The 26,812-nt window shown below is 42.1% G+C and overlaps 1 protein-coding gene across 1 annotated transcript in view; it reads right to left on the reverse strand.

Moving 5' to 3' along the window:
• The window catches only part of xylt1 (xylosyltransferase I), a 125,445-nt gene that overhangs the window by 45,124 nt on the left and 53,509 nt on the right, over positions 1–26,812 (reverse strand). Inside the window, exons 2-3 of the mRNA XM_071389504.1 lie at positions 24,497–25,133; positions 11,012–11,184 (exon numbers count right to left, since the gene is read on the reverse strand). Of these exons, the coding sequence (XP_071245605.1) occupies positions 11,012–11,184; positions 24,497–25,133 (810 nt within the window). The remainder of the gene's footprint in view (positions 1–11,011; positions 11,185–24,496; positions 25,134–26,812) is intronic.

A 26,812-nucleotide genomic window follows, 5' to 3' on the forward strand; every position in this document is an offset into this window, starting at 1 on the left:
TATAGTAGTAGTGTGAGGTGGTAGATGGTAGTCTATAGTCTGGTCTATATGTATATAGTAGTAGTGTGAGGTGGTAGATGGTAGTCTATAGTCTGGTCTATATGTATATAGTAGTAGTGTGAGGTGGTAGAAGGTAGTCTATAGTCTGGTCTATATGTATATAGTAGTAGTGTGAGGTGGTAGATGGTAGTCTATAGGCTGGTCTATATGTATATAGTAGTAGTGTGAGGTGGTAGATGGTAGTCTATAGTCTGGTCTATATGTATATAGCAGTAGTGTGAGGTGTGGTAGATGGTAGTCTATAGTCTGGTCTATATGTATATAGTAGTTGTGTGAGGTGGTAGATGGTAGTCTATAGTCTGGTCTATATGTATATAGTAGTAGTGTGAGGTGGTAGATGGTAGTCTATAGTCTTACCTGGTCTATATGTATATAGTAGTAGTGTGAGGTGGTAGATGGTAGTCTATAGTCTGGTCTATATGTATATAGTAGTAGTGTGAGGTGGTAGATGGTAGTCTATAGTCTGGTCTATATGTATATAGTAGTAGTGTGAGGTGTGGTAGATGGTAGTCTATAGTCTTACCTGGTCTATATGTATATAGTAGTAGTGTGAGGTGTGGTAGATGGTAGTCTATAGTCTTACCTGGTCTATATGTATATAGTAGTAGTGTGAGGTGGTAGAAGGTAGTCTATAGTCTGGTCTATATGTATATAGTAGTAGTGTGAGGTGTGGTAGAGGGTAGTCTATAGTCTTACCTGGTCTATATGTATATAGTAGTAGTGTGAGGTGGTAGATGGTAGTCTATTTTCTGGTCTATATGTATATAGTAGTAGTGTGAGGTGGTAGATGGTAGTCTATAGTCTGGTCTATATGTATATAGCGGTAGTGTGAGGTGTGGTAGATGGTAGTCTATAGTCTTACCTGGTCTATATGTATATAGTAGTAGTGTGAGGTATGGTAGATGGTAGTCTATAGTCTTACCTGGTCTATATGTATATAGTAGTAGTGTGAGGTGTGGTAGATGGTAGTCTTTAGTCTTACCTGGTCTATATGTATATAGTAGTAGTGTGAGGTGGTAGATGGTAGTCTATAGTCTTACCTGGTCTATATGTATATAGTAGTAGTGTGAGGTGTGGTAGATGGTAGTCTATAGTCTGGTCTATATGTATATAGTAGTAGTGTGAGATGGTAGATGGTAGTCTATAGTCTATAGTCTGGTCTATATGTATATAGTAGTAGTGTGAGGTGGTAGATGGTAGTCTATAGTCTATAGTCTGGTCTATATGTATATAGTAGTAGTGTGAGATGTGGTAGATGGTAGTCTATAGTCTTACCTGGTCTATATGTATATAGTAGTAGTGTGAGATGTGGTAGATGGTAGTCTATAGTCTGGTCTATATGTATATAGTAGTAGTGTGAGGTGGTAGATGGTAGTCTATAGTCTGGTCTATATGTATATAGTAGTAGTGTGAGGTGGTAGATGGTAGTCTATAGTCTGGTCTATATGTATATAGTAGTAGTGTGAGGTGTGGTAGATGGTAGTCTATAGTCTTACCTGGTCTATATGTATATAGTAGTAGTGTGAGGTGTGGGAGATGGTAGTCTATAGTTTTACTTGGTCTATATGTATATAGTAGTAGTGTGAGGTGGTAGAAGGTAGTCTATAGTCTGGTCTATATGTATATAGTAGTAGTGTGAGGTGTGGTAGATGGTAGTCTATAGTCTTACCTGGTCTATATGTATATAGTAGTAGTGTGAGGTGGTAGATGGTAGTCTATAGTCTGGTCTATATGTATATAGTAGTAGTGTGAGGTGGTAGATGGTAGTCTATAGTCTGGTCTATATGTATATAGTAGTAGTGTGAGGTGGTAGATGGTAGTCTATAGTCTATAGTCTGGTCTATATGTATATAGTAGTAGTGTGAGGTGGTAGATGGTAGTCTTAAGTCTATAGTCTGGTCTATATGTATATAGTAGTAGTGTGAGGTGGTAGATGGTAGTCTATAGTCTGGTCTATATGTATATAGTAGTAGTGTGAGGTGGTAGATGGCAGTCTATAGTCTGGTCTATATGTATATAGTAGTAGTGTGAGGTGTGGTAGATGGTAGTCTATAGTCTTACCTGGTCTATATGTATATAGTAGTAGTGTGAGGTGGTAGATGGTAGTTTATAGTCTGGTCTATATGTATATAGTAGTAGTGTGAGGTGTGGTAGATGGTAGTCTATAGTCTGGTCTATATGTATATAGTAGTAGTGTGAGGTGGTAGATGGTAGTCTATAGTCTGGTCTATATGTATATAGTAGTAGTGTGAGGTGGTAGATGGTGGTCTATAGTCTGGTCTATATGTATATAGTAGTAGTGTGAGGTGGTAGATGGTAGTCTATAGTCTGGTCTATATGTATATAGTAGTAGTGTGAGGTGGTAGATGGTAGTCTATAGTCTGGTCTATATGTATACAGCAGTAGTGTGAGGTGTGGTAGATGGTAGTCTATAGTCTGGTCTATATGTATATAGTAGTAGTGTGAGGTGGTAGATGGTAGTCTATAGTCTGGTCTATATGTATATAGTAGTAGTGTGAGGTGGTAGATGGTAGTCTATAGTCTTACCTGGTCTATATGTATATAGTAGTAGTGTGAGGTGGTAGATGGTAGTCTATAGTCTGGTCTATATGTATATAGTAGTAGTGTGAGGTGGTAGATGGTAGTCTATAGTCTGGTCTATATGTATATAGTAGTAGTGTGAGGTGTGGTAGATGGTAGTCTATAGTCTTACCTGGTCTATATGTATATAGTAGTAGTGTGAGGTGTGGTAGATGGTAGTCTATAGTCTTACCTGGTCTATATGTATATAGTAGTAGTGTGAGGTGTGGTAGATGGTAGTCTTTAGTCTTACCTGGTCTATATGTATATAGTAGTAGTGTGAGGTGGTAGATGGTAGTCTATAGTCTTACCTGGTCTATATGTATATAGTAGTAGTGTGAGGTGTGGTAGATGGTAGTCTATAGTCTGGTCTATATGTATATAGTAGTAGTGTGAGGTGGTAGATGGTAGTCTATAGTCTATAGTCTGGTCTATATGTATATAGTAGTAGTGTGAGGTGGTAGATGGTAGTCTATAGTCTGGTCTATATGAATATAGTAGTAGTGTGAGATGTGGTAGATGGTAGTCTATAGTCTTACCTGGTCTATATGTATATAGTAGTAGTGTGAGATGTGGTAGATGGTAGTCTATAGTCTGGTCTATATGTATATAGTAGTAGTGTGAGGTGGTAGATGGTAGTCTATAGTCTGGTCTATATGTATATAGTAGTAGTGTGAGGTGTGGTAGATGGTAGTCTATAGTCTTACCTGGTCTATATGTATATAGTAGTAGTGTGAGGTGTGGTAGATGGTAGTCTATAGTTTTACCTGGTCTATATGTATATAGTAGTAGTGTGAGGTGGTAGAAGGTAGTCTATAGTCTGGTCTATATGTATATAGTAGTAGTGTGAGGTGTGGTAGATGGTAGTCTTACCTGGTCTATATGTATATAGTAGTAGTGTGAGGTGGTAGATGGTAGTCTATAGTCTGGTCTATATGTATATAGTAGTAGTGTGAGGTGGTAGATGGTAGTCTATAGTCTGGTCTATATGTATATAGTAGTAGTGTGAGATGGTAGTCTATAGTCTTACCTGGTCTATATGTATATAGTAGTAGTGTGAGGTGGTAGATGGTAGTCTATAGTCTATATTCTGGTCTATATGTATATAGTAGTAGCGTGAGGTGGTGGATGGTAGTATATAGTCTATAGGCTGGTCTATATGTATATAGTAGTAGTGTGAGGTGGTAGAAGGTAGTCTATAGTCTATAGTCTGGTCTATATGTATATAGTAGTAGTGTGAGGTGGTAGATGGTAGTCTATAGGCTGGTCTATATGTATATAGTAGTAGTGTGAGGTGGTAGATGGTAGTCTAGTCTATAGGCTGGTCTATATGTATATAGTAGTACTGTGAGGTGGTAGATGGTAGTCTAGTCTATAGGCTGGTCTATATGTATATAGTAGTACTGTGAGGTGGTAGATGGTAGTCTATAGTCTATAGTCTGGACTATATGTATATAGTAGTAGTTCGAGGTGGTAGATGGTAGTCTATAGTCTGGTCTATATGTATATAGTAGTAGTGTGAGATGGTAGTCTATAGTCTTACCTGGTCTATATGTATATAGAAGTAGTGTGAGGTGGTAGATGGTAGTCTATAGTCTATAGTCTGGTCTATATGTATATAGTAGTAGTGTGAGGTGGTAGATGGTAGTCTATAGTCTGGTCTATATGTATATAGTAGTAGTGTGAGGTGGTAGATGGTAGTCTATAGTCTATAGTCTGGTCTATATGTATATAGTAGTAGTGTGAGGTGGTAGATGGTAGTCTATAGTCTATAGTCTGGTCTATATGTATATAGTAGTAGTGTGAGGTGGTAGATGGTAGTCTATAGTCTGGTCTATATGTATATAGTAGTAGTGTGAGGTGGTAGATGGCAGTCTATAGTCTGGTCTATATGTATATAGTAGTAGTGTGAGGTGTGGTAGATGGTAGTCTATAGTCTTACCTGGTCTATATGTATATAGTAGTAGTGTGAGGTGCTAGATGGTAGTTTATAGTCTGGTCTATATGTATATAGTAGTAGTGTGAGGTGTGGTAGATGGTAGTCTATAGTCTGGTCTATATGTATATAGTAGTAGTGTGAGGTGGTAGATGGTAGTCTATAGTCTGGTCTATATGTATATAGTAGTAGTGTGAGGTGGTAGATGGTAGTCTATAGTCTGGTCTATATGTATATAGTAGTAGTGTGAGGTGGTAGATGGTAGTCTATAGTCTGGTCTATATGTATATAGTAGTAGTGTGAGGTGGTAGATGGTAGTCTATTGTCTGGTCTATATGTATATAGTGGTAGTGTGAGGTGGTAGATGGTAGTCTATAGTCTATAGGCTGGTCTATATGTATATAGTAGTAGTGTGAGGTGGTAGATGGTAGTCTATTGTCTGGTTTATATGTATATAGTAGTAGTGTGAGGTGGTAGATGGTAGTCTATAGTCTATAGTCTGGTCTATATGTATATAGTAGTAGTGTGAGGTGGTAGAAGGTAGTCTATAGTCTATAGTCTGGTCTATATGTATATAGTAGTAGTGTGAGGTGTGGTAGATGGTAGTCTATAGTCTATAGTCTGGTCTATATGTATATAGTAGTAGTGTGAGGTGGTAGATGGTAGTCTATTGTCTTACCTGGTCTATATGTATATAGTAGTAGTGTGAGGTGGTAGATGGTAGTCTATAGTCTTACCTGGTCTATATGTATATAGTAGTAGTGTGAGGTGGTAGATGGTAGTCTATAGTCTATAGTCTGGTCTATATGTATATAGTAGTAGTGTGAGGTGGTAGATGGTAGTCTTAAGTCTATAGTCTGGTCTATATGTATATAGTAGTAGTGTGAGGTGGTAGATGGTAGTCTATAGTCTGGTCTATATGTATATAGTAGTAGTGTGAGGTGGTAGATGGCAGTCTATAGTCTGGTCTATATGTATATAGTAGTAGTGTGAGGTGTGGTAGATGGTAGTCTATAGTCTTACCTGGTCTATATGTATATAGTAGTAGTGTGAGGTGGTAGATGGTAGTTTATAGTCTGGTCTATATGTATATAGTAGTAGTGTGAGGTGTGGTAGATGGTAGTCTATAGTCTGGTCTATATGTATATAGTAGTAGTGTGAGGTGGTAGATGGTAGTCTATAGTCTGGTCTATATGTATATAGTAGTAGTGTGAGGTGGTAGATGGTGGTCTATAGTCTGGTCTATATGTATATAGTAGTAGTGTGAGGTGGTAGATGGTAGTCTATAGTCTGGTCTATATGTATATAGTAGTAGTGTGAGGTGGTAGATGGTAGTCTATAGTCTGGTCTATATGTATATAGTAGTAGTGTGAGGTGGTAGAAGGTAGTCTATAGGCTGGTCTATATGTATATAGTAGTAGTGTGAGGTGGTAGATGGTAGTCTATAGTCTGGTCTATATGTATATAGTAGTAGTGTGAGGTGGTAGATGGTAGTCTATAGTCTTACCTGGTCTATATGTATATAGTAGTAGTGTGAGGTGGTAGATGGTAGTCTATAGTCTGGTCTATATGTATATAGTAGTAGTGTGAGGTGGTAGATGGTAGTCTATAGTCTGGTCTATATGTATATAGTAGTAGTGTGAGGTGTGGTAGATGGTAGTCTATAGTCTTACCTGGTCTATATGTATATAGTAGTAGTGTGAGGTGTGGTAGATGGTAGTCTATAGTCTTACCTGGTCTATATGTATATAGTAGTAGTGTGAGGTGTGGTAGATGGTAGTCTTTAGTCTTACCTGGTCTATATGTATATAGTAGTAGTGTGAGGTGTGGTAGATGGTAGTCTATAGTCTGGTCTATATGTATATAGTAGTAGTGTGAGGTGGTAGATGGTAGTCTATAGTCTATAGTCTGGTCTATATGTATATAGTAGTAGTGTGAGGTGGTAGATGGTAGTCTATAGTCTGGTCTATATGAATATAGTAGTAGTGTGAGATGTGGTAGATGGTAGTCTATAGTCTTACCTGGTCTATATGTATATAGTAGTAGTGTGAGGTGGTAGATGGTAGTCTATAGTCTTACCTGGTCTATATGTATATAGTAGTAGTGTGAGGTGGTAGATGGTAGTCTATAGTCTGGTCTATATGTATATAGTAGTAGTGTGAGGTGGTAGATGGTAGTCTATAGTCTGGTCTATATGTATATAGTAGTAGTGTGAGGTGTGGTAGATGGTAGTCTATAGTCTTACCTGGTCTATATGTATATAGTAGTAGTGTGAGGTGTGGTAGATGGTAGTCTATAGTCTTACCTGGTCTATATGTATATAGTAGTAGTGTGAGGTGTGGTAGATGGTAGTCTTTAGTCTTACCTGGTCTATATGTATATAGTAGTAGTGTGAGGTGTGGTAGATGGTAGTCTATAGTCTGGTCTATATGTATATAGTAGTAGTGTGAGGTGGTAGATGGTAGTCTATAGTCTATAGTCTGGTCTATATGTATATAGTAGTAGTGTGAGGTGGTAGATGGTAGTCTATAGTCTGGTCTATATGAATATAGTAGTAGTGTGAGATGTGGTAGATGGTAGTCTATAGTCTATAGTCTGGTCTATATGTATATAGTAGTAGTGTGAGATGTGGTAGATGGTAGTCTATAGTCTGGTCTATATGTATATAGTAGTAGTGTGAGGTGGTAGATGGTAGTCTATAGTCTGGTCTATATGTATATAGTAGTAGTGTGAGGTGGTAGATGGTAGTCTATAGTCTGGTCTATATGTATATAGTAGTAGTGTGAGGTGTGGTAGATGGTAGTCTATATTCTTACCTGGTCTATATGTATATAGTAGTAGTGTGAGGTGTGGTAGATGGTAGTCTATAGTTTTACCTGGTCTATATGTATATAGTAGTAGTGTGAGGTGGTAGAAGGTAGTCTATAGTCTGGTCTATATGTATATAGTAGTAGTGTGAGGTGTGGTAGATGGTAGTCTATAGTCTTACCTGGTCTATATGTATATAGTAGTAGTGTGAGGTGGTAGATGGTAGTCTATAGTCTGGTCTATATGTATATAGTAGTAGTGTGAGGTGGTAGATGGTAGTCTATAGTCTGGTCTATATGTATATAGTAGTAGTGTGAGATGGTAGTCTATAGTCTTACCTGGTCTATATGTATATAGTAGTAGTGTGAGGTGGTAGATGGTAGTCTATAGTCTATAGTCTGGTCTATATGTATATAGTAGTAGCGTGAGGTGGTGGATGGTAGTATATAGTCTATAGGCTGGTCTATATGTATATAGTAGTAGTGTGAGGTGGTAGAAGGTAGTCTATAGTCTATAGTCTGGTCTATATGTATATAGTAGTAGTGTGAGGTGGTAGATGGTAGTCTATAGGCTGGTCTATATGTATATAGTAGTAGTGTGAGGTGGTAGATGGTAGTCTAGTCTATAGGCTGGTCTATATGTATATAGTAGTACTGTGAGGTGGTAGATGGTAGTCTATAGTCTATAGTCTGGACTATATGTATATAGTAGTAGTTCGAGGTGGTAGATGGTAGTCTATAGTCTGGTCTATATGTATATAGTAGTAGTGTGAGATGGTAGTCTATAGTCTTACCTGGTCTATATGTATATAGAAGTAGTGTGAGGTGGTAGATGGTAGTCTATAGTCTATAGTCTGGTCTATATGTATATAGTAGTAGTGTGAGGTGGTAGATGGTAGTCTATAGTCTGGTCTATATGTATATAGTAGTAGTGTGAGGTGGTAGATGGTAGTCTATAGTCTATAGTCTGGTCTATATGTATATAGTAGTAGTGTGAGGTGGTAGATGGTAGTCTATAGTCTATAGTCTGGTCTATATGTATATAGTAGTAGTGTGAGGTGGTAGATGGTAGTCTATAGTCTGGTCTATATGTATATAGTAGTAGTGTGAGGTGGTAGATGGCAGTCTATAGTCTGGTCTATATGTATATAGTAGTAGTGTGAGGTGTGGTAGATGGTAGTCTATAGTCTTACCTGGTCTATATGTATATAGTAGTAGTGTGAGGTGCTAGATGGTAGTTTATAGTCTGGTCTATATGTATATAGTAGTAGTGTGAGGTGTGGTAGATGGTAGTCTATAGTCTGGTCTATATGTATATAGTAGTAGTGTGAGGTGGTAGATGGTAGTCTATAGTCTGGTCTATATGTATATAGTAGTAGTGTGAGGTGGTAGATGGTAGTCTATAGTCTGGTCTATATGTATATAGTAGTAGTGTGAGGTGGTAGATGGTAGTCTATAGTCTGGTCTATATGTATATAGTAGTAGTGTGAGGTGGTAGATGGTAGTCTATTGTCTGGTCTATATGTATATAGTGGTAGTGTGAGGTGGTAGATGGTAGTCTATAGTCTATAGGCTGGTCTATATGTATATAGTAGTAGTGTGAGGTGGTAGATGGTAGTCTATTGTCTGGTTTATATGTATATAGTAGTAGTGTGAGGTGGTAGATGGTAGTCTATAGTCTATAGTCTGGTCTATATGTATATAGTAGTAGTGTGAGGTGGTAGAAGGTAGTCTATAGTCTATAGTCTGGTCTATATGTATATAGTAGTAGTGTGAGGTGTGGTAGATGGTAGTCTATAGTCTATAGTCTGGTCTATATGTATATAGTAGTAGTGTGAGGTGGTAGATGGTAGTCTATAGTCTGGTCTATATGTATATAGTAGTAGTGTGAGGTGGTAGATGGTAGTCTATTGTCTTACCTGGTCTATATGTATATAGTAGTAGTGTGAGGTGGTAGATGGTAGTCTATAGTCTTACCTGGTCTATATGTATATAGTAGTAGTGTGAGGTGGTAGATGGTAGTCTATAGTCTATAGTCTGGTCTATATGTATATAGTAGTAGTGTGAGGTGGTAGATGGTAGTCTATAGTCTATAGGCTGGTCTATATGTATATAGTAGTAGTGTGAGGTGGTAGATGGTAGTCTATTGTCTGGTTTATATGTATATAGTAGTAGTGTGAGGTGGTAGATGGTAGTCTATAGTCTGGTCTATATGTATATAGTAGTAGTGTGAGGTGGTAGATGGTAGTCTATAGTCTATAGTCTGGTCTATATGTATATAGTAGTAGTGTGAGGTGTGGTAGATGGTAGTCTATAGTCTATAGTCTGGTCTATATGTATATAGTAGTAGTGTGAGGTGGTAGATGGTAGTCTATAGTCTATAGTCTGGTCTATATGTATATAGTAGTAGTGTGAGGTGGTAGATGGTAGTCTATAGTCTGGTCTATATGTATATAGTAGTAGTGTGAGGTGGTAGATGGTAGTCTATAGTCTATAGTCTGGTCTATATGTATATAGTAGTAGTGTGAGGTGGTAGATGGTAGTCATAGTCTATAGTCTGGTCTATATGTATATAGTAGTAGTGTGAGGTGGTAGATGGTGGTCTATAGTCTGGTCTATATGTATATAGTAGTAGTGTGAGGTGGTAGATGGTAGTCTATAGTCTGGTCTATATGTATATAGCAGTAGTGTGAGGTGGTAGATGGTAGTCTATAGTCTGGTCTATATGTATATAGTAGTAGTGTGAGGTGGTAGATGGTAGTCTATAGTCTATAGGCTGGTCTATATGTATATAGTAGTAGTGTGAGGTGGTAGATGGTAGTCTATAGTCTGGTCTATATGTATATAGCAGTAGTGTGAGGTGGTAGATGGTAGTCTATAGTCTGGTCTATATGTATATAGTAGTAGTGTGAGGTGGTAGATGGTAGTCTATAGTCTGGTCTATATGTATATAGTAGTAGTGTGAGGTGGTAGATGGTAGTCTATAGTCTATAGTCTGGTCTATATGTATATAGTAGTAGTGTGAGGTGTGGTAGATGGTAGTCTATAGTCTATAGTCTGGTCTATATGTATATAGTAGTAGTGTGAGGTGGTAGATGGTAGTCTATAGTCTATAGTCTGGTCTATATGTATATAGTAGTAGTGTGAGGTGGTAGATGGTAGTCTATAGTCTGGTCTATATGTATATAGTAGTAGTGTGAGGTGGTAGATGGTAGTCTATAGTCTATAGTCTGGTCTATATGTATATAGTAGTAGTGTGAGGTGGTAGATGGTAGTCATAGTCTATAGTCTGGTCTATATGTATATAGTAGTAGTGTGAGGTGGTAGATGGTGGTCTATAGTCTGGTCTATATGTATATAGTAGTAGTGTGAGGTGGTAGATGGTAGTCTATAGTCTGGTCTATATGTATATAGCAGTAGTGTGAGGTGGTAGATGGTAGTCTATAGTCTGGTCTATATGTATATAGTAGTAGTGTGAGGTGGTAGATGGTAGTCTATAGTCTATAGGCTGGTCTATATGTATATAGTAGTAGTGTGAGGTGTGGTAGATGGTAGTCTATAGTCTTACCTGGTCTATATGTATATAGTAGTAGTGTGAGGTGTGGTAGATGGTAGTCTATAGTCTTACCTGGTCTATATGTATATAGTAGTAGTGTGAGGTGTGGTAGATGGCCTTGAAAAGTCTCTGGAACTGTCTTGAGGCTCTGCCGTGGACCACCAGGACGAAGACTATCCTGACGGGGGCCGACGGTGGGCCCTCTGACGAGTCCTCCTCCCACACCACGTTGGCATTGGCCTTACCTGAACAACACAACGATACCGTACAGAGACAGGTTGTTAGTCATTCATACAGAGAATAAAACATGTACCTGTATGTAGAACTCTCTGACGAGTCTTCCTCCCAGACGCTGGCAATTGCCTTACGTGGACAGAATAATAACACACACATTAGGTTCATCGTCTATACTTCATACGCTGGAAGGTATACTGAACACGAGGCGCAGAAACTCCAAGGTTACTGTGCTGTTACTGTGCATAGTATGAAGAAGAAGAAGCATGTCACAAGGAGATGAGTGTCATTCACTATGTGACCATAGAGTTCTTTGAACCATGACTAGCAAGGCCACAAGATAGGAATAGGAATCCTAGAACCATTCCTTTGGGTTTGGGGTGGGGTTCGCTTGATAGTGTGTCATCATTGCTCTCTACCACACTCCCAGAATAAGACTTGGAAGTAAGTAGACAATGACTATTCCAACTCACGACCACACAATCAAACAATTCCAGCTCTCTCCAGAAACCATTCAAAAAGCCACACGGATTCATATAGTGGTTTCTTTCCTTCTAATAGTAAACGCCTTAAAAAAATGATTTCCGCTCAGAGCCTCTATCTTGGTCTTGTATTATGTTCTCCATCAGCAAATAAGTACGAGGGGAATACAATCCAGCACCATTATTACATATGGTGGTTGTTTAGTGTTCACAGGGCCTATGGAATTACAGGAAACACAGAGCTTTATTGAGACGTTATGTTTGTTGACGACAGAGAGGACAAGGTTGTTCAGGAGATAATGACAGTAATCTCGTCCTCTGTGTTGTGAGGGAAGGGGACTTGGTTTCCCAGAGGGCAATGTCACGACTCGCTCTGGTCCCTGGATGGGCAGAAAAGAGGGGAGAAGATGGTGGGTGCTTTCACCCTCTTAGGGTGTGCTGTCCCTGAGGTAAAAGGCTACAAGGCACCCCTCCCGGTTCTTCCCTGTGTCTACAGCAGCGGGGGACGTGGTAAGTGTTTCAACCCCCTTAGGGTATGCTGTCCCAGGGGTTAAAAGATCACAAGGTGCCCCTCCCCTTCTGGCTCTTTCTTCCCTGTGTCTGGACAAGCTAGGCTCCTACTGTAATTATCTCAATTGAAGGGCAGGACCTTTTGCTTGCTTGTATTTAAAGCCTAACAACAGGGGCGGGGCTACAGACATGCTCCCGTGACTCCAATTGGCCATGCCTTCTGCCCATCACTCAATCAGCCAATTCCCCCCAAGAATTATCATTTTATTCATAGTTTGGTTACTACGAATCCTGCCTATTAATATGGAGTTTTGAATGTGAATGTGGTTGGAAAAGTGTGAGTGTGAGTGTGTGTGTGTGTGTTACTATGAAGCCTGGCTGTGCCTATGGGATATTGAATGTGAATGTGGTTGTTGCAAATACAGTGGGGAGAACAAGTATTTGATACACTGCCGATTTTGCAGGTTTTCCTACTTACAAAGCATGTAGAGGTCTGTCATTTTTATCATAGTTACACTTCAACTGTGAGAGACGGAATCTAAAACAAAAATCCAGAAAAACATATTGTATGATTTTTAAGTAATTAATTTGCATTTTATTGCATGACATAAGTATTTGATCACCTACCAACCAGTAAGAATTCCGGCTCTCACAGACCTGTTAGTTTTTCTTTAAGAAGCCCTCCTGTTCTCCACTCATTATCTGTATTAACTGCACCTGTTTGAACTCGTTACCTGTATAAAAGACACCTATCCACACACTCTATCAAACAGACTCCAACCTCTCCACAATGGCCAAGACCAGAGAGCTGTGTAAGGACATCAGGGATAAAATTGTAGACCTGCACAAGGCTGGGATGGGCTACAAGACAATAGGCAAGCTGCTTGGTGAGAAGGCAACAACTGTTGGCGCAATTATTAGAAAATGGAAGAAGTTCAAGATGACGGTCAATCACCCTCGGTCTGGGGCTCCATGCAAGATCTCACCTCGTGGGGCATCAATGATCATGAGGAAGGTGAGGGATCAGCCCAGAACTACACGGCAGGACCTGGTCAATAACCTGAAGAGAGATGGGACCACAGTCTCAAAGAAAACCATTTGTAACACACTACGCCGTCATGGATTAAAATACTGCAGCGCACGCAAGGTCCCCCTGCTCAAGCCAGCGCATGTCCAGGCCCGTCTGAAGTTAGCCAATGACCATCTGGATGATCCAGAGGAGGAATGGGAGAAGGTCATGTGGTCTGATGAGACAAAAATAGAGCTTTTTGGTCAAAACTCCACTCGCAGTGTTTGGAGGAAGAAGAAGGATGAGTACAACACCAAGAACACCATCCCAACCGTGAAGCATGGAGGCGGAAACATCATTCTTTGGGGATGCTTTTCTGCAAAGGGGACAGGACGACTGCACCGTATTGAGGGGAGGATGGATGGGGCCATGTATCGCGAGATCTTGGCCAACAACCTCCTTCCCTCAGTAAGAGCATTGAAGATGGGTTGTGGCTGGGTCTTCCAGCATGACAACGACCCAAAACACACAGCCAGGGCAACTAAGGAGTGGCTCCGTAAGAAGCATCTCAAGGTCCTGGAGTGGCCTAGCCAGTCTCCAGACCTGAACCCAATAGAAAATCTTTGGAGGGAGCTAAAAGTCCGTATTGCCCAGCGACAGCCACGAAACCTGAAGGATCTGGAGAAGGTCTGTATGGAGGAGTGGGCCAAAATCCCTGCTGCAGTGTGTGCAAACCTGGTCAAGAACTACAGGAAACGTAAGATCTCTGTAATTGCAAACAAAGGTTTCTGTACCAAATATTAAGCTCTGCTTTTCTGATGTATCAAATACTTATGTCATGCAATAATATGCAAATTAATTACTTAAAAATCATACAATGTGATTTTCTGGATTTTTGTTTTAGATTCTGTCTCTCACAGTTGAAGTGTACCTATGATAAAAATTACAGACCTCTACATGCTTTGTAAGTAGGAAAATCGGCAAAATCGGCAGTGTATCAAATACTTGTTCTCCCCACTGTAACTATAATTACTAGAATGGGCATTCCCCATTCAAGTTAATGGATCTGTGATTGGTTATTCTATTTCTATGGTTGGTTGGCTGGTTGGTTAGTTAGTTGACAGTGTTGGGTGAAAAATTTTCTGGAGTGGCACACACACACACACGTTTTGTATTTCTATACAAAATACTATTTCCCCTTACCCCTAACCCTAAATCTAACCCTAACCATAAACCTTACCTTACCCCGTAACCCAAACCACTAACCCTACTCCTAATTTTAACCCTAACCCTAAACCTAACCCCTAACCTTAAAATAGCCTTTGTCCTCCTAGAGACGGGAGAATTCTCCTTGTTTTACTATCCTTGTGGGGACTTCTGGGAATTTTAGCTCCCCACAAGGATAGACGAATCAACACACACACACACACACACACACACACACACACACACACACACACACACACACACACACACACACACACACACACACACACACACACACACACACACACACACACACACAGTATCAGATTGAACAGTAATTGGTAGGCAGCTCGGGAGGTTCACCGGCTAGCATGGCACTAGGCTAATTGGCGGAGCGCTTCACCAAGCACTTTGAGGCTTGTGATATGCTAGCTAGCTGAACTAATGAGCCAATGTGTTGTGTGTCTCTACACCTACAGGGACGTGATAGGTCTAAAAACGCCAGACTCTGCCACATCCCTCTTTGTCCTCTCTCCTATCGCCATCGATCTTTCAAACTGCATCTCCCTCATCTGCTATCAGAACTCTCTCTCTCCATCATTTCATTCTTCTCTCTCTCTCTCTCCTTCATCTTCTGTAACTTCTGCAGCTCATGGCCGTCCATCTCAACCAGTCATGCGAGAGGTTGGAAGAGGAGAGGAGCAGAAATGTCCTTTTAGTTTCCAATATTAAAGTCCTTTAATGCAACATCTGCTCAGTACCAACGAAGGATCCAACTAAAGTCTCACCTGACTGAGTATATCTATCTTGTACTTCGTTCTAGATGTAGGTCTTATAGAACAGAAATGCGGTTTTATTTTTTAATCAGCAAACAAGTGAATAAGCCTTGAATGATGTTACCTGCTACGTATTTAGGGGTGACCGAACATGCAAGGTCATTGGCTGACAACTGACATCAACCAATGATGATGCCAGTTCCATCCCACATATTACAACCATGTAGACATTAGACAATAGCCCAGCTAGCATATAGAGGCTCTGCTAATGCTAACATATACCCTCTCATATCCTATGGAGCCGGCGCTAACAGCTACGCGCTAACCCAGCCAACTCTTCAAGGACAGAATACCGATGAAATCAAATTGGACAATTTGTAGCTAACAAGGTTAGTGTCTCAAATTCAGATTGGTGCATCTGAGACATGGGGAGAGAGCGAGAGGGATAGCTAACAAGGTTAGCGCCTCAAATTCAGATTGGTGCATCAGAGACATAGAGAGAGAGAGAGAGAGAGAGAGAGAGAGAGAGAGAGAGAGAGAGAGAGAGAGAGAGAGAGAGAGAGAGAGAGAGAGAGAGAGAGAGAGAGGGAACAACATTGTGGCAGACGACAGAACAGACAGAGGGAGTGAAAAAGAAAAAGTGATTTAATTTAGCCGTCCGTGTTGTTACACGACGCCACCAGGAATAAGCCCTTTTCAATTTCCCCCGTCTCCTTTGATCAAACTGTCAGTTGGAGTGGGATGACGATGGTGAGTCTAGGGCAGGGCTACCCAACCCTCTTCCTGGAGATCTACTGTCCTGTGGGTTTTCAGTCCTACCCTCTTCCTGGAGATCTACTGTCCTGTAGGTTTTCAGTTCAACCCTAATTTAGCATATCTGATTCAGCTAGTTAAGGTCTTGTTGATCAGCTAATTAGTAGAATCAGGTGTGTTAAATTAGGGTTGGACTGAAAACTCACAGGATGGTAGAGCTCTAGGAAGAGGGTTGGACTGAAAACTCACAGGATAGTAGATCCCCAGGAAAAGGGTTGGACTGAAAACGCACAGGATGGTAGAGCTCTAGGAAGAGGGTTGGACTGAAAACTCACAGGATGGTAGATCCCCAGGAAGAGGGTTGGACTGAAAACTCACAGGATGGTAGAGCTCTAGGAAGAGGGTTGGACTGAAAACTCACAGGATGGTAGATCCCCAGGAAGAGGGTTGGACTGAAAACTCACATGATGGTAGATCCCCAGGAAGAGGGTTGGACTGAAAACTCACAGGATGGTAGATCCCCAGGAAGAGTGTTAGCAGCCCTGGTCTAGGGAGACGACATGAGCATATTCACTGATAGACAAGCGTTGGTTTACATCTTGGGGAATATGTATCCTCGCTTACATTGCTGTACAGAACAAAGTTGCACAGTCATGGTGGACTCACAAGGTGCAGTCATGGTGGACTCACAAGGTGCAGTCATGGTGGACTCACAAGGTGCAGTCATGGTAGACTCACAAGGTGCAGTCATGGTGGACACACAAGGTGCAGTCATGGTGGACACACAAGGTGCAGTCATGGTGGACACACAAGGTGCAGTCAAGGTGGACTCACAAGGTGCAGTCATGGTGGACACACAATGTGCAGTCATGGTGGACACACAAGGCGCAGTCATGGTGGACTTACAAGGTGCAGTCATGGTGGACACACAAGGTGCAGTCATGGTGGACTTACAAGGTGCAGTCATGGTGGACTCACAAGGTGCAGTCATGGTTGACACACAAGGTGCAGTCAAGGTGGAACACAAGGTGGAGTCATGGTGGACTCACAAGGTGCAGTCAAGGTGGAACACAAGGTGCAGTCATGGTGGACTCACAAGGTGCAGTCATAGTGGACACACAAGGTGCAGTCAAGGTGGAACACAAGGTGCAGTCATGGTGGACTCACAAGGTGCAGTCATGGTGGAACACAAGGTGCAGTCATGGTGGACTCACAAGGTGCAGTCATGGTGGAACCCAAGGTGCAGTCATGGTGGACTTACAAGGTGCAGTCATGGTGGACTCACAAGGTGCAGTCATGGTTGACACACAAGGTGCAGTCAAGGTGGAACACAAGGTGGAGTCATGGTGGACTCACAAGGTGCAGTCAAGGTGGAACACAAGGTGCAGTCATGGTGGACTCACAAGGTGCAGTCATAGTGGAACACAAGGTGCAGTCATGGTGGACTCACAAGGTGCAGTCATGGTGGAACACAAGGTGCAGTCATGGTGGAACACAAGGTGCAGTCATGGTGGACTCACAAGGTGCAGTCATGGTGGAACACAAGGTGCAGTCATGGTGGAACACAAGGTGCAGTCATGGTGGAACACAAGGTGCAGTCATGGTGGAACACAAGGTGCAGTCATGGTGGACTCACAAGGTGCAGTCATGGTGGACTCACAAGGTGCAGTCATGGTGGAACACAAGGTGCAGTCATGGTGGAACACAAGGTGCAGTCATGGTGGACTCACAAGGTGCAGTCATGGTGGAACACAAGGTGCAGTCATGGTGGAACACAAGGTGCAGTCATGGTGGACTCACAAGGTGCAGTCAAGGTGGAACACAAGGTGCAGTCATGGTGGACTCACAAGGTGCAGTCATAGTGGACACACAAGGTGCAGTCAAGGTGGACTCACAAGGTGCAGTCATGGTGGACTCACAAGGTGCAGTCATGGTGGACACACAAGGTGCAGTCAAGGTGGACTCACAAGGTGCAGTCATGGTGGACTCACAAGGTGCAGTCATGGTGGAACACAAGGTGCAGTCATGGTGGACTCACAAGGTGCAGTCATGGTAGACTCACAAGGTGCAGTCATGGTGGACACACAAGGTGCAGTCATGGTGGACACACAAGGTGCAGTCAAGGTGGACTCACAAGGTGCAGTCATGGTGGACTCACAAGGTGCAGTCATGGTGGAACACAAGGTGCAGTCATGGTGGACTCACAAGGTGCAGTCATGGTGGAACACAAGGTGCAGTCATGGTGGACTCACAAGGTGCAGGCATGGTGGACTCACAAGGTGCAGTCATGGTGTGTTGGCACCCTATTCAAAGGTAGTGCACTTATAAGTGACTATGGTGCAATTTCAGACGCAACCATTGGAATAGTCCCAGATAGACAAGCATTACCTTCCATCTTCTGGAAGTGTAGCCAGTAGTGTCCAGTAGCCTACAAGGTTACACAGTCATTGTGGGTGCACAGTGTCTGGTTATGTCTGGCCAGATGTCCATGTATCGTTCTGGCTTTTTTCTCCTTTCCTCCACATGTCCTCCATACACTCCTGTGTGTGTGTGTGTGTGTGTGTGTGTGTGTGTGTGTGTGTGTGTGTGTGTGTGTGTGTGTGTGTGTGTGTGTGTGTGTGTGTGTGTGTGTGTGTGTGTGTGTGTGTGTGTGTGTGTGTGTTGTTTCTTTAAACATTGATGCGTGGTCCTCACCGATGGTGGCAAGCTCACAGATTTTGTTTACAGGAGTCTTCTGCCAACCTGCAGATGTTCAACCAGTGTACTTGGAAAAGTGTGTGTGTGCGGTGTGTGTGTGTGTGTGTTTGTGAGTAAGAAAGAGAGAGAGAGAGAGAAAGAGAGAGAAAGGAAGAGGGTGAGAAAGCGAAAGAGTTTGTGCGTTCCTGTGTGTATCCGTCTGTCTGTCTGTCTGTCTGTCTGTCTGTCTGTCTGTCTGTCTGTCTGTCTGTCTGTCTGTCTGTCTGTCTGTCTGTCTGTCTGTCTGTCTGTCTGTCTGTCTGTCTGTCTGTCTGTCTGCGTGCGTGCGTGCGTGCGTGTGTGTGCGTGTCAGTCTGTGTGTGCAAACTTGAATTTCTGTGGCCAGCTTGGCTGAACAGAATGAAAATTGGAAAGCAATTTGGTGTACATACAAAAAGTGTCTTCCATTCTCTCGCACAAATTTCTCATCAGCCAAGAAACACATTTCTTGCCTGACTTTGATATGAATTAGAATTATTAGCAGTAAAACAACAGGAAGTGTATTGTGCGTGTGTGTACGTGTCTATCTCTGTGTGTGTGTGTGTGTGTGTGTGTGCATACATCTGTGTGTGTGTATAAATGTGTGTGTGTGTGTGTGTGTGTGTGTGTGTGTGTGTGTGTGTGTGTGTGTGTGTGTGTGTGTGTGTGTGTGTGTGTGTGTGTGTGTGTGTGTGTGTGTGTGTGTGTGTGTGTGTGTGTGCGTGCATAAATGTTTGTGTTTGTGTGCCTAAGTCAAAACAGATTTTATTTAAGCTTCAGGGGATATTGTATTTTCCTGCTGTAAAAAGAGAGGGTATATGTTCTAAATGGCTCCCTATTCCCTACATAGTGCACTACTTTTGAGCAGAACCCTATGAGCCCTGGTCAAAAGAAGTGGACGATAAAGGGATTAGAGCCATTTGGGACTCAAACATTGACAGGCCATGACGACAAAACAAACAACATGTTTCAGAGGAGCCTCTATCAAGCTGTCACACGATGATTACACTATTACTATGATTGACTAACAAACAGAATGTTCTAGCAATTGTTTTTATATAATATGAAAGAGCATCTGGTCAAATATGCTTGAGTGTACCACACCCAGTATACCAAACGGTTCACACCCAGTATACCAAACTGTTCACACCCAGTATACCCAAACTGTTCACACCCAGTATACCAAACTGTTCACACCCAGTATACCCAAACGGTTCACATCCAGTATACCAAACTGTTCACACCCAGTATACCGAAACGGTTCACATCCAGTATACCCAAACTGTTCACACCCAGTATACCAAACTGTTCACACCCAGTATACCCAAACGGTTCACATCCAGTATACCAAACTGTTCACACCCAGTATACCCAAACTGTTCACACCCAGTATACCAAACTGTTCACACCCAGTATACCAAACTGTTCACACCCAGTATACCCAAACGGTTCACATCCAGTATACCAAACTGTTCACACCCAGTATACCCAAACTGTTCACACCCAGTATACCCAAACGGTTCACACCCAGTATACCAAACTGTTCACACCCAGTATACCCAAACGGTTCACATCCAGTATACCAAACTGTTCACACCCAGTATACCCAAACTGTTCACACCCAGTATACCCAAACGGTTCACACCCAGTATACCCAAACGGTTCACACCCAGTATACCAAACTGTTCACACCCAGTATACCCAAACGGTTCACATCCAGTATACCCAAACTGTTCACACCCAGTATACCCAAACTGTTCACACCCAGTATACCCAAACTGTTCACACCCAGTATACCAAACTGTTCACACCCAGTATACCCAAACGGTTCACATCCAGTATACCCAAACTGTTCACACCCAGTATACCCAAACGGTTCACACCCAGTATACCAAACTGTTCACATCCAGTATACCCAAACTGTTCACACCCAGTATACCCAAACTGTTCACACCCAGTATACCCAAACGGTTCACATCCAGTATACCCAAACGGTTCACACCCAGTATACCCAAACGGTTCACACCCAGTATACCCAAACGGTTCACACCCAGTATACCCAAACGGTTCACACCCAGTATACCCAAACTGTTCACATCCAGGAACAGCCTGCTCTCCAATCATTCCCCATACTACCACCCAGCCTCAATTCCTCTAAACCTTTGCAATGTGAGCATAGCTAAGTGATAGTTTTCTATAATATATGTCATTTAGCAGACATGTTTCTCCAAAGTGACTTACAGTCACGCGTGCATACATTTTACGAATCAAACCCACAATTCAGGCCTTACAAATGCCATGCTCTACCAACTGAGCTACAAAGGACCACAGTCCAGAAACAACTGTACGGGCCAAAGAGTTTTCTCCACTCAATGGCCCATCCAGGAACAACCCCTTCCCCACATCCCCCGAGAGCATCAGGCATTACTGTAGATCTGATCAGAGGGCAGAGTGGAACTACTATCATACTGCTTCAACCTATTCAGTTCCTTCAGCTGTACAGTCTATAGGGGATAGGAGTTCGGGCTTGATTCTGGACCGGGCCTATATCTCTACAGTAAATTCTACACAATGTACCCACCCTCTATGTTACAGTAACAGTATATCAATGTACCCACCCTCTATGTTACAGTAACAGTATATCAATTAACTCACCCTCTATGTTACAGTAACAGTATATCAATTAACTCACCCTCTATGGTACAGTAACAGTATATAAATTAACTCACCCTCTATGGGACAGTAACAGTATATCTATTAACTCACCCTCTATGGTACAGTAACAGTATATCTATTAACTCACCCTCTATAGGACAGTACAGTATATCTATTAACTCACCCTCTATGGGACAGTAACAGTATATCTATTAACTCACCCTCTATGGTACAGTAACAGTATATCTATTAACTCACCCTCTATGGGACAGTAACAGTATATCTATTAACTCACCCTCTATGGGACAGTAACAGTATATCTATTAACTCACCCTCTATGGGACAGTAACAGTATATCTATTAACTCACCCTCTATGGGACAGTAACAGTATATCTATTAACTCACCCTCTATGGTACAGTAACAGTAGTAACAGTATATCTATTAACTCACCCTCTATGGTACAGTAACAGTATATAAATTAACTCACCCTCTATGGGACAGTAACAGTATATCTATTAACTCACCCTCTATAGGACAGTAACAGTATATAAATTAACTCACCCTCTATGGGACAGTAACAGTATATAAATTAACTCACCCTCTATGGGACAGTAACAGTATATCTATTAACTCACCCTCTATAGGACAGTAACAGTATATAAATTAACTCACCCTCTATGGGACAGTAACAGTATATAAATTAACTCACCCTCTATGGGACAGTAACAGTATATAAATTAACTCACCCTCTATGGGGCAGTAACAGTATATAAATTAACTCACCCTCTATGGGGCAGTAACAGTATATAAATTAACTCACCCTCTATGGGGCAGTAACATTATATAAATTAACCCACCCTCTAAGGGACAGTAATAGTATATCTATTAACTCACCCTCTATGGGACAGTAACAGTATATAAATTAACTCACCCTCTATGGGACAGTAACAGTATATCTATTAACTCACCCTCTATGGGACAGTAACAGTATATAAATTAACTCACCCTCTATGGGACAGTAATAGTATATCTATTAACTCACCCTCTATGGGACAGTAACAGTATATACATTAACTCACCCTCTATGGGACAGTAACAGTATATAAATTAACTCACCCTCTATGGGGCAGTAACAGTATATAAATTAACTCACCCTCTATGGTACAGTAACATTATATAAATTAACTCACCCTCTATGGGACAGTAACAGTATATCAATTAACTCACCCTCTATGGGACAGTAACAGTATATCAATTAACTCACCCTCTATGGGACAGTAATAGTATATCTATTAACTAACCCTCTATGGGACAGTAACAGTATATCTATTAACTTACCCTCTATGGGACAGTAATAGTATATCTATTAACTCACCCTCTATGGGACAGTAATAGTATATCTATTAACTCACCCTCTATGGGACAGTAACAGTATATAAATTAACTCACCCTCTATGGGACAGTAACAGTATATAAATTAACTCACCCTCTATGGGACAGTAACAGTATATAAATTAACTCACCCTCTATGGGACAGTAATAGTATATCTATTAACTCACCCTCTATGGGACAGTAACAGTATATACATTAACTCACCCTCTATGGGACAGTAACAGTATATCAATTAACTCACCCTCTATGGGACAGTAACAGTATATCAATTAACTCACCCTCTATGGTACAGTAACAGTATATATATTAACTCACCCTCTATGGTACAGTAACAGTATATCTATTAACTCACCCTCTATGGGACAGTAACAGTATATCTATTAACTCACCCTCTATGGGACAGTAACAGTATATAAATTAACTCACCCTCTATGGGACAGTAACAGTATATCTATTAACTCACCCTCTATGGGACAGTAACAGTATATAAATTAACTCACCCTCTATGGGACAGTAACAGTATATCTATTAACTCATCCTCTATGGGACAGTAACAGTATATCAATTAACTCACCCTCTATGGGACAGTAACAGTATATCAATTAACTCACCCTCTATGGTACAGTAACAGTATATCAATTAACTCACCCTCTATGGGACAGTAACAGTATATCTATTAACTCACCCTCTATGGGACAGTAACAGTATATAAATTAACTCACCCTCTATGGGACAGTAACAGTATATCTATTAACTCACCCTCTATGGGACAGTAACAGTATATATATTAACTCACCCTCTATGGGACAGTAACAGTATATCTATTAACTCACCCTCTATGGGACAGTAACAGTATATACATTAACTCACCCTCTATGGGACAGTAACAGTATATCTATTAACTCACCCTCTATGGGACAGTAACAGTATATCAATTAACTCACCCTCTATGGTACAGTAACAGTATATCTATTAACTCACCCTCTATGGGACAGTAACAGTATATCAATTAACTCACCCTCTATGGTACAGTAACAGTATATCTATTAACTCACCCTCTATGGGACAGTAACAGTATATAAATTAACTCACCCTCTATGGGACAGTAACAGTATATCTATTAACTCACCCTCTATGGTACAGTAACAGTATATCTATTAACTCACCCTCTATGGGACAGTAACAGTATATCTATTAACTCACCCTCTATGGTACAGTAACAGTATATCTATTAACTCACCCTCTATGGTACAGTAACAGTATATCTATTAACTCACCCTCTATGGTACAGTAACAGTATATCTATTAACTCACCCTCTATGGTACAGTAACAGTCTTTCTATTAACTCACCCTCTATGGGACAGTAACAGTATATCTATTAACTCACCCTCTATGGTACAGTAACAGTATATCTATTAACTCACCCTCTATGGGACAGTAACAGTATATCTATTAACTCACCCTCTATGGGACAGTAACATTATTAACAGTATATCTATTAACTCACCCTCTATGGGACAGTAACAGTATATCTATTAACTCACCCTCTATGGTACAGTAACAGTATATCTATTAACTCACCCTCTATGGGACAGTAACAGTATATCTATTAACTCACCCTCTATGGGACAGTAACATTAGTAACAGTATATCTATTAACTCACCCTCTATGGTACAGTAACAGTATATCTATTAACTCACCCTCTATGGGACAGTAACAGTATATCTATTAACTCACCCTCTATGGGACAGTAACATTAGTAACAGTATATCTATTAACTCACCCTCTATGGGACAGTAACAGTATATCTATTAACTCACCCTCTATGGGACAGTAGCGGGTGACCTTCTCAGGCATCAGTTGACCTTCCTTGTGTCTGCAGTACACTTCAGCTATCTGCTGCCGGCACTCCTTGGTCTTGGCTCTGGACAGAGCCGAAATGGCTTCCTTCCCACTGATCTCACACTTGGGCGGCTGGTCGTAAACGACCTCCAATGGAGCCGCAGTCGCCTGCTTCCTGGTTTGATGCTGGTGTTGGTGTCTATGTTGAGTCGGGGGGTGGGACTGCGACTGGGGGTAAGTCTGAGCCTGACCCTGGCTCTGTGGCTGTGAAGAGCGGCTGTGGTGGTTCCTGGAGCCCACCCCGGCTCCAACCGCTTTCGGGCCCACAGGAAGTGAGCCATTCTGGGCTACGGCTCGTCCGTACTGGAGAACCTCGTTGGAGCTCCGGCTGAGAATCGGAGCGTTATCCTTCCAGGTTGCCTGTTCGGCATGGGCCTTTTCCTGCAGCCTCTCCCTGTGTTTGTTACTGTTAGCGCCCCCTGGGGGCTGGCGCTGGGGCTGCGAACGGGCGCCAAAGTTACTATTGTCTATGTTCTCAAAGTCTTTGGGCACAGAGTTCTCATTGTTGCTGTCCACTCTGACTTTCTCCTTGGGGCGGTGGGAATAGTAGCCATCCTGTGAGAAGAGGAGAGGGAGAGAGCAGATTAGTTTCATTGTTGTTGGTTTTGATTTGAACGTAATTTAGTTAGGAACTAATTCACATTTACAATGATGGGAGAAGGGAAGAATGGAGTAAAGGAGAGATAAGGGGGAATGAGGAGGGGGAGGAAAGAGGAGAAGGAAAGGTGGAGGACAGAGGGAAGGAGAGAGAGAAGGAGGGGAAAGAGAGAGAGAGAAGGAAAGGAGAAGATGGGAAGAAAGGGGGAGGAAAGAGAAGGATAGATAATGAGAGAAGAGGGGGGAGGGGGGCACAAACAAGCAGAACCAGATCTGTGGTGAGTGAGTCAGTGAGACGCATATCAACTGTCAGATTACATATCAACACGCCACACACACCAAGCAGCTTAACAGAACCAAGAGGCATGAAATTAAGTAGCATTAACTTATTGACTCCCTCTGCTCCCTGCCACAACACAACAAGGTGCAACCTGACCGGCTGACTGGGCCTATCGCCACGGTGACGACGGGGACGAGGACTACTTTCTGTGGCTGTGTGCGTGTCATCATCAGATTAGTACCGCTTTCAATTAACTTTTCCCCTGACGTGCCTGTCACCCCGTAAACAGATTACCAAGGGGGATAAAGCACCAGAATGTGTTTTTTGTGTGTGTGTGTGTGTGCGTGTGCGTGTGCGTGTGCGTGTGTGTGTGTGTGTGTGTGTGTGTGTGTGTGTGTGTGTGTGTGTGTGTGTGTGTGTGTGTGTGTGTGTGTGTGTAATCATTCAGGGAACACACGTATTCTCTGATTCCACATTCTCCGGAGCCACGTGATGATTATGGAATTACAATAGTGTGGCGTGTGAAGAGGAGGCAGTGTGTGTGTCGCCGCCGGGTGTGTGTGTGTGTTTGCAGCCCCTGTTTGTGTGCTTTGAGCCAAGATCTGAATGTACAATTTTCCCATCTTTCCACCAGAACAAGCTTAGAGAGAGGGAGGGATGGAGAGAGTGAGAGGGGGATGACAAGGAGGAGAGGAGAGCGTTGACATGCGGGAGAGGTCTGCCGCACCTCGGAAGCACTCGCTTCACTGAAATGTTCCCCGATGCATCAAATGGAACAGGCAAGAGAGCTTCCTCTGCCTACCTGGCTGAGACGCCGTGAAACACGCACACTTCGCTAGACAGGCGGAGAGCAAATGTGTGTGTGTGTGTGTGTGTGTGTGTGTGTGTGTGTGTGTGTGTGTGTGTGTGTGTGTGTGTGTGTGTGTGTGTGTGTGTGTGTGTGTGTGTGTGTGTGTGTGTGTGTGTGTGTGTGTGTGTGTGTGTGAGAGAGAGAGAGAGAGGAAGGGCAAAGAACAACAGCGGTGGGAGAGGATATAGAGCTCCAGAACAAGCTGGAGCACTTGATGTGTCTCTCTGTTTACAGTCACAGCTAATAGAGAGAGAGAGGTGAGAGAGCGAGAGAGAGGTGAAAGTGGTGAGAGAGAAGTGAGAGAGCGAAAGAGAGGTGTGAGAGAGAGAGGTGATAGATGGAGAGAGTGAGAGAGAGAGGATAGAGAGAGAGAGAGTGAGAGAGAGAGAGAGAGAGAGAGCAAGAGAGTGAGGTGATAGAAAGAGAGAGAGGGGTGATAGAGCGAGAGAGAGAAATGGAGAGCAAGACATTGACAGAGCAGGAGATTCAGGCAGAGAATGAGTGAAA

The sequence above is a fragment of the Salvelinus alpinus genome, chromosome 2 (genome assembly GCF_045679555.1).
Source record: "Salvelinus alpinus chromosome 2, SLU_Salpinus.1, whole genome shotgun sequence".
Lineage (NCBI taxonomy): Eukaryota > Metazoa > Chordata > Actinopteri > Salmoniformes > Salmonidae > Salvelinus > Salvelinus alpinus.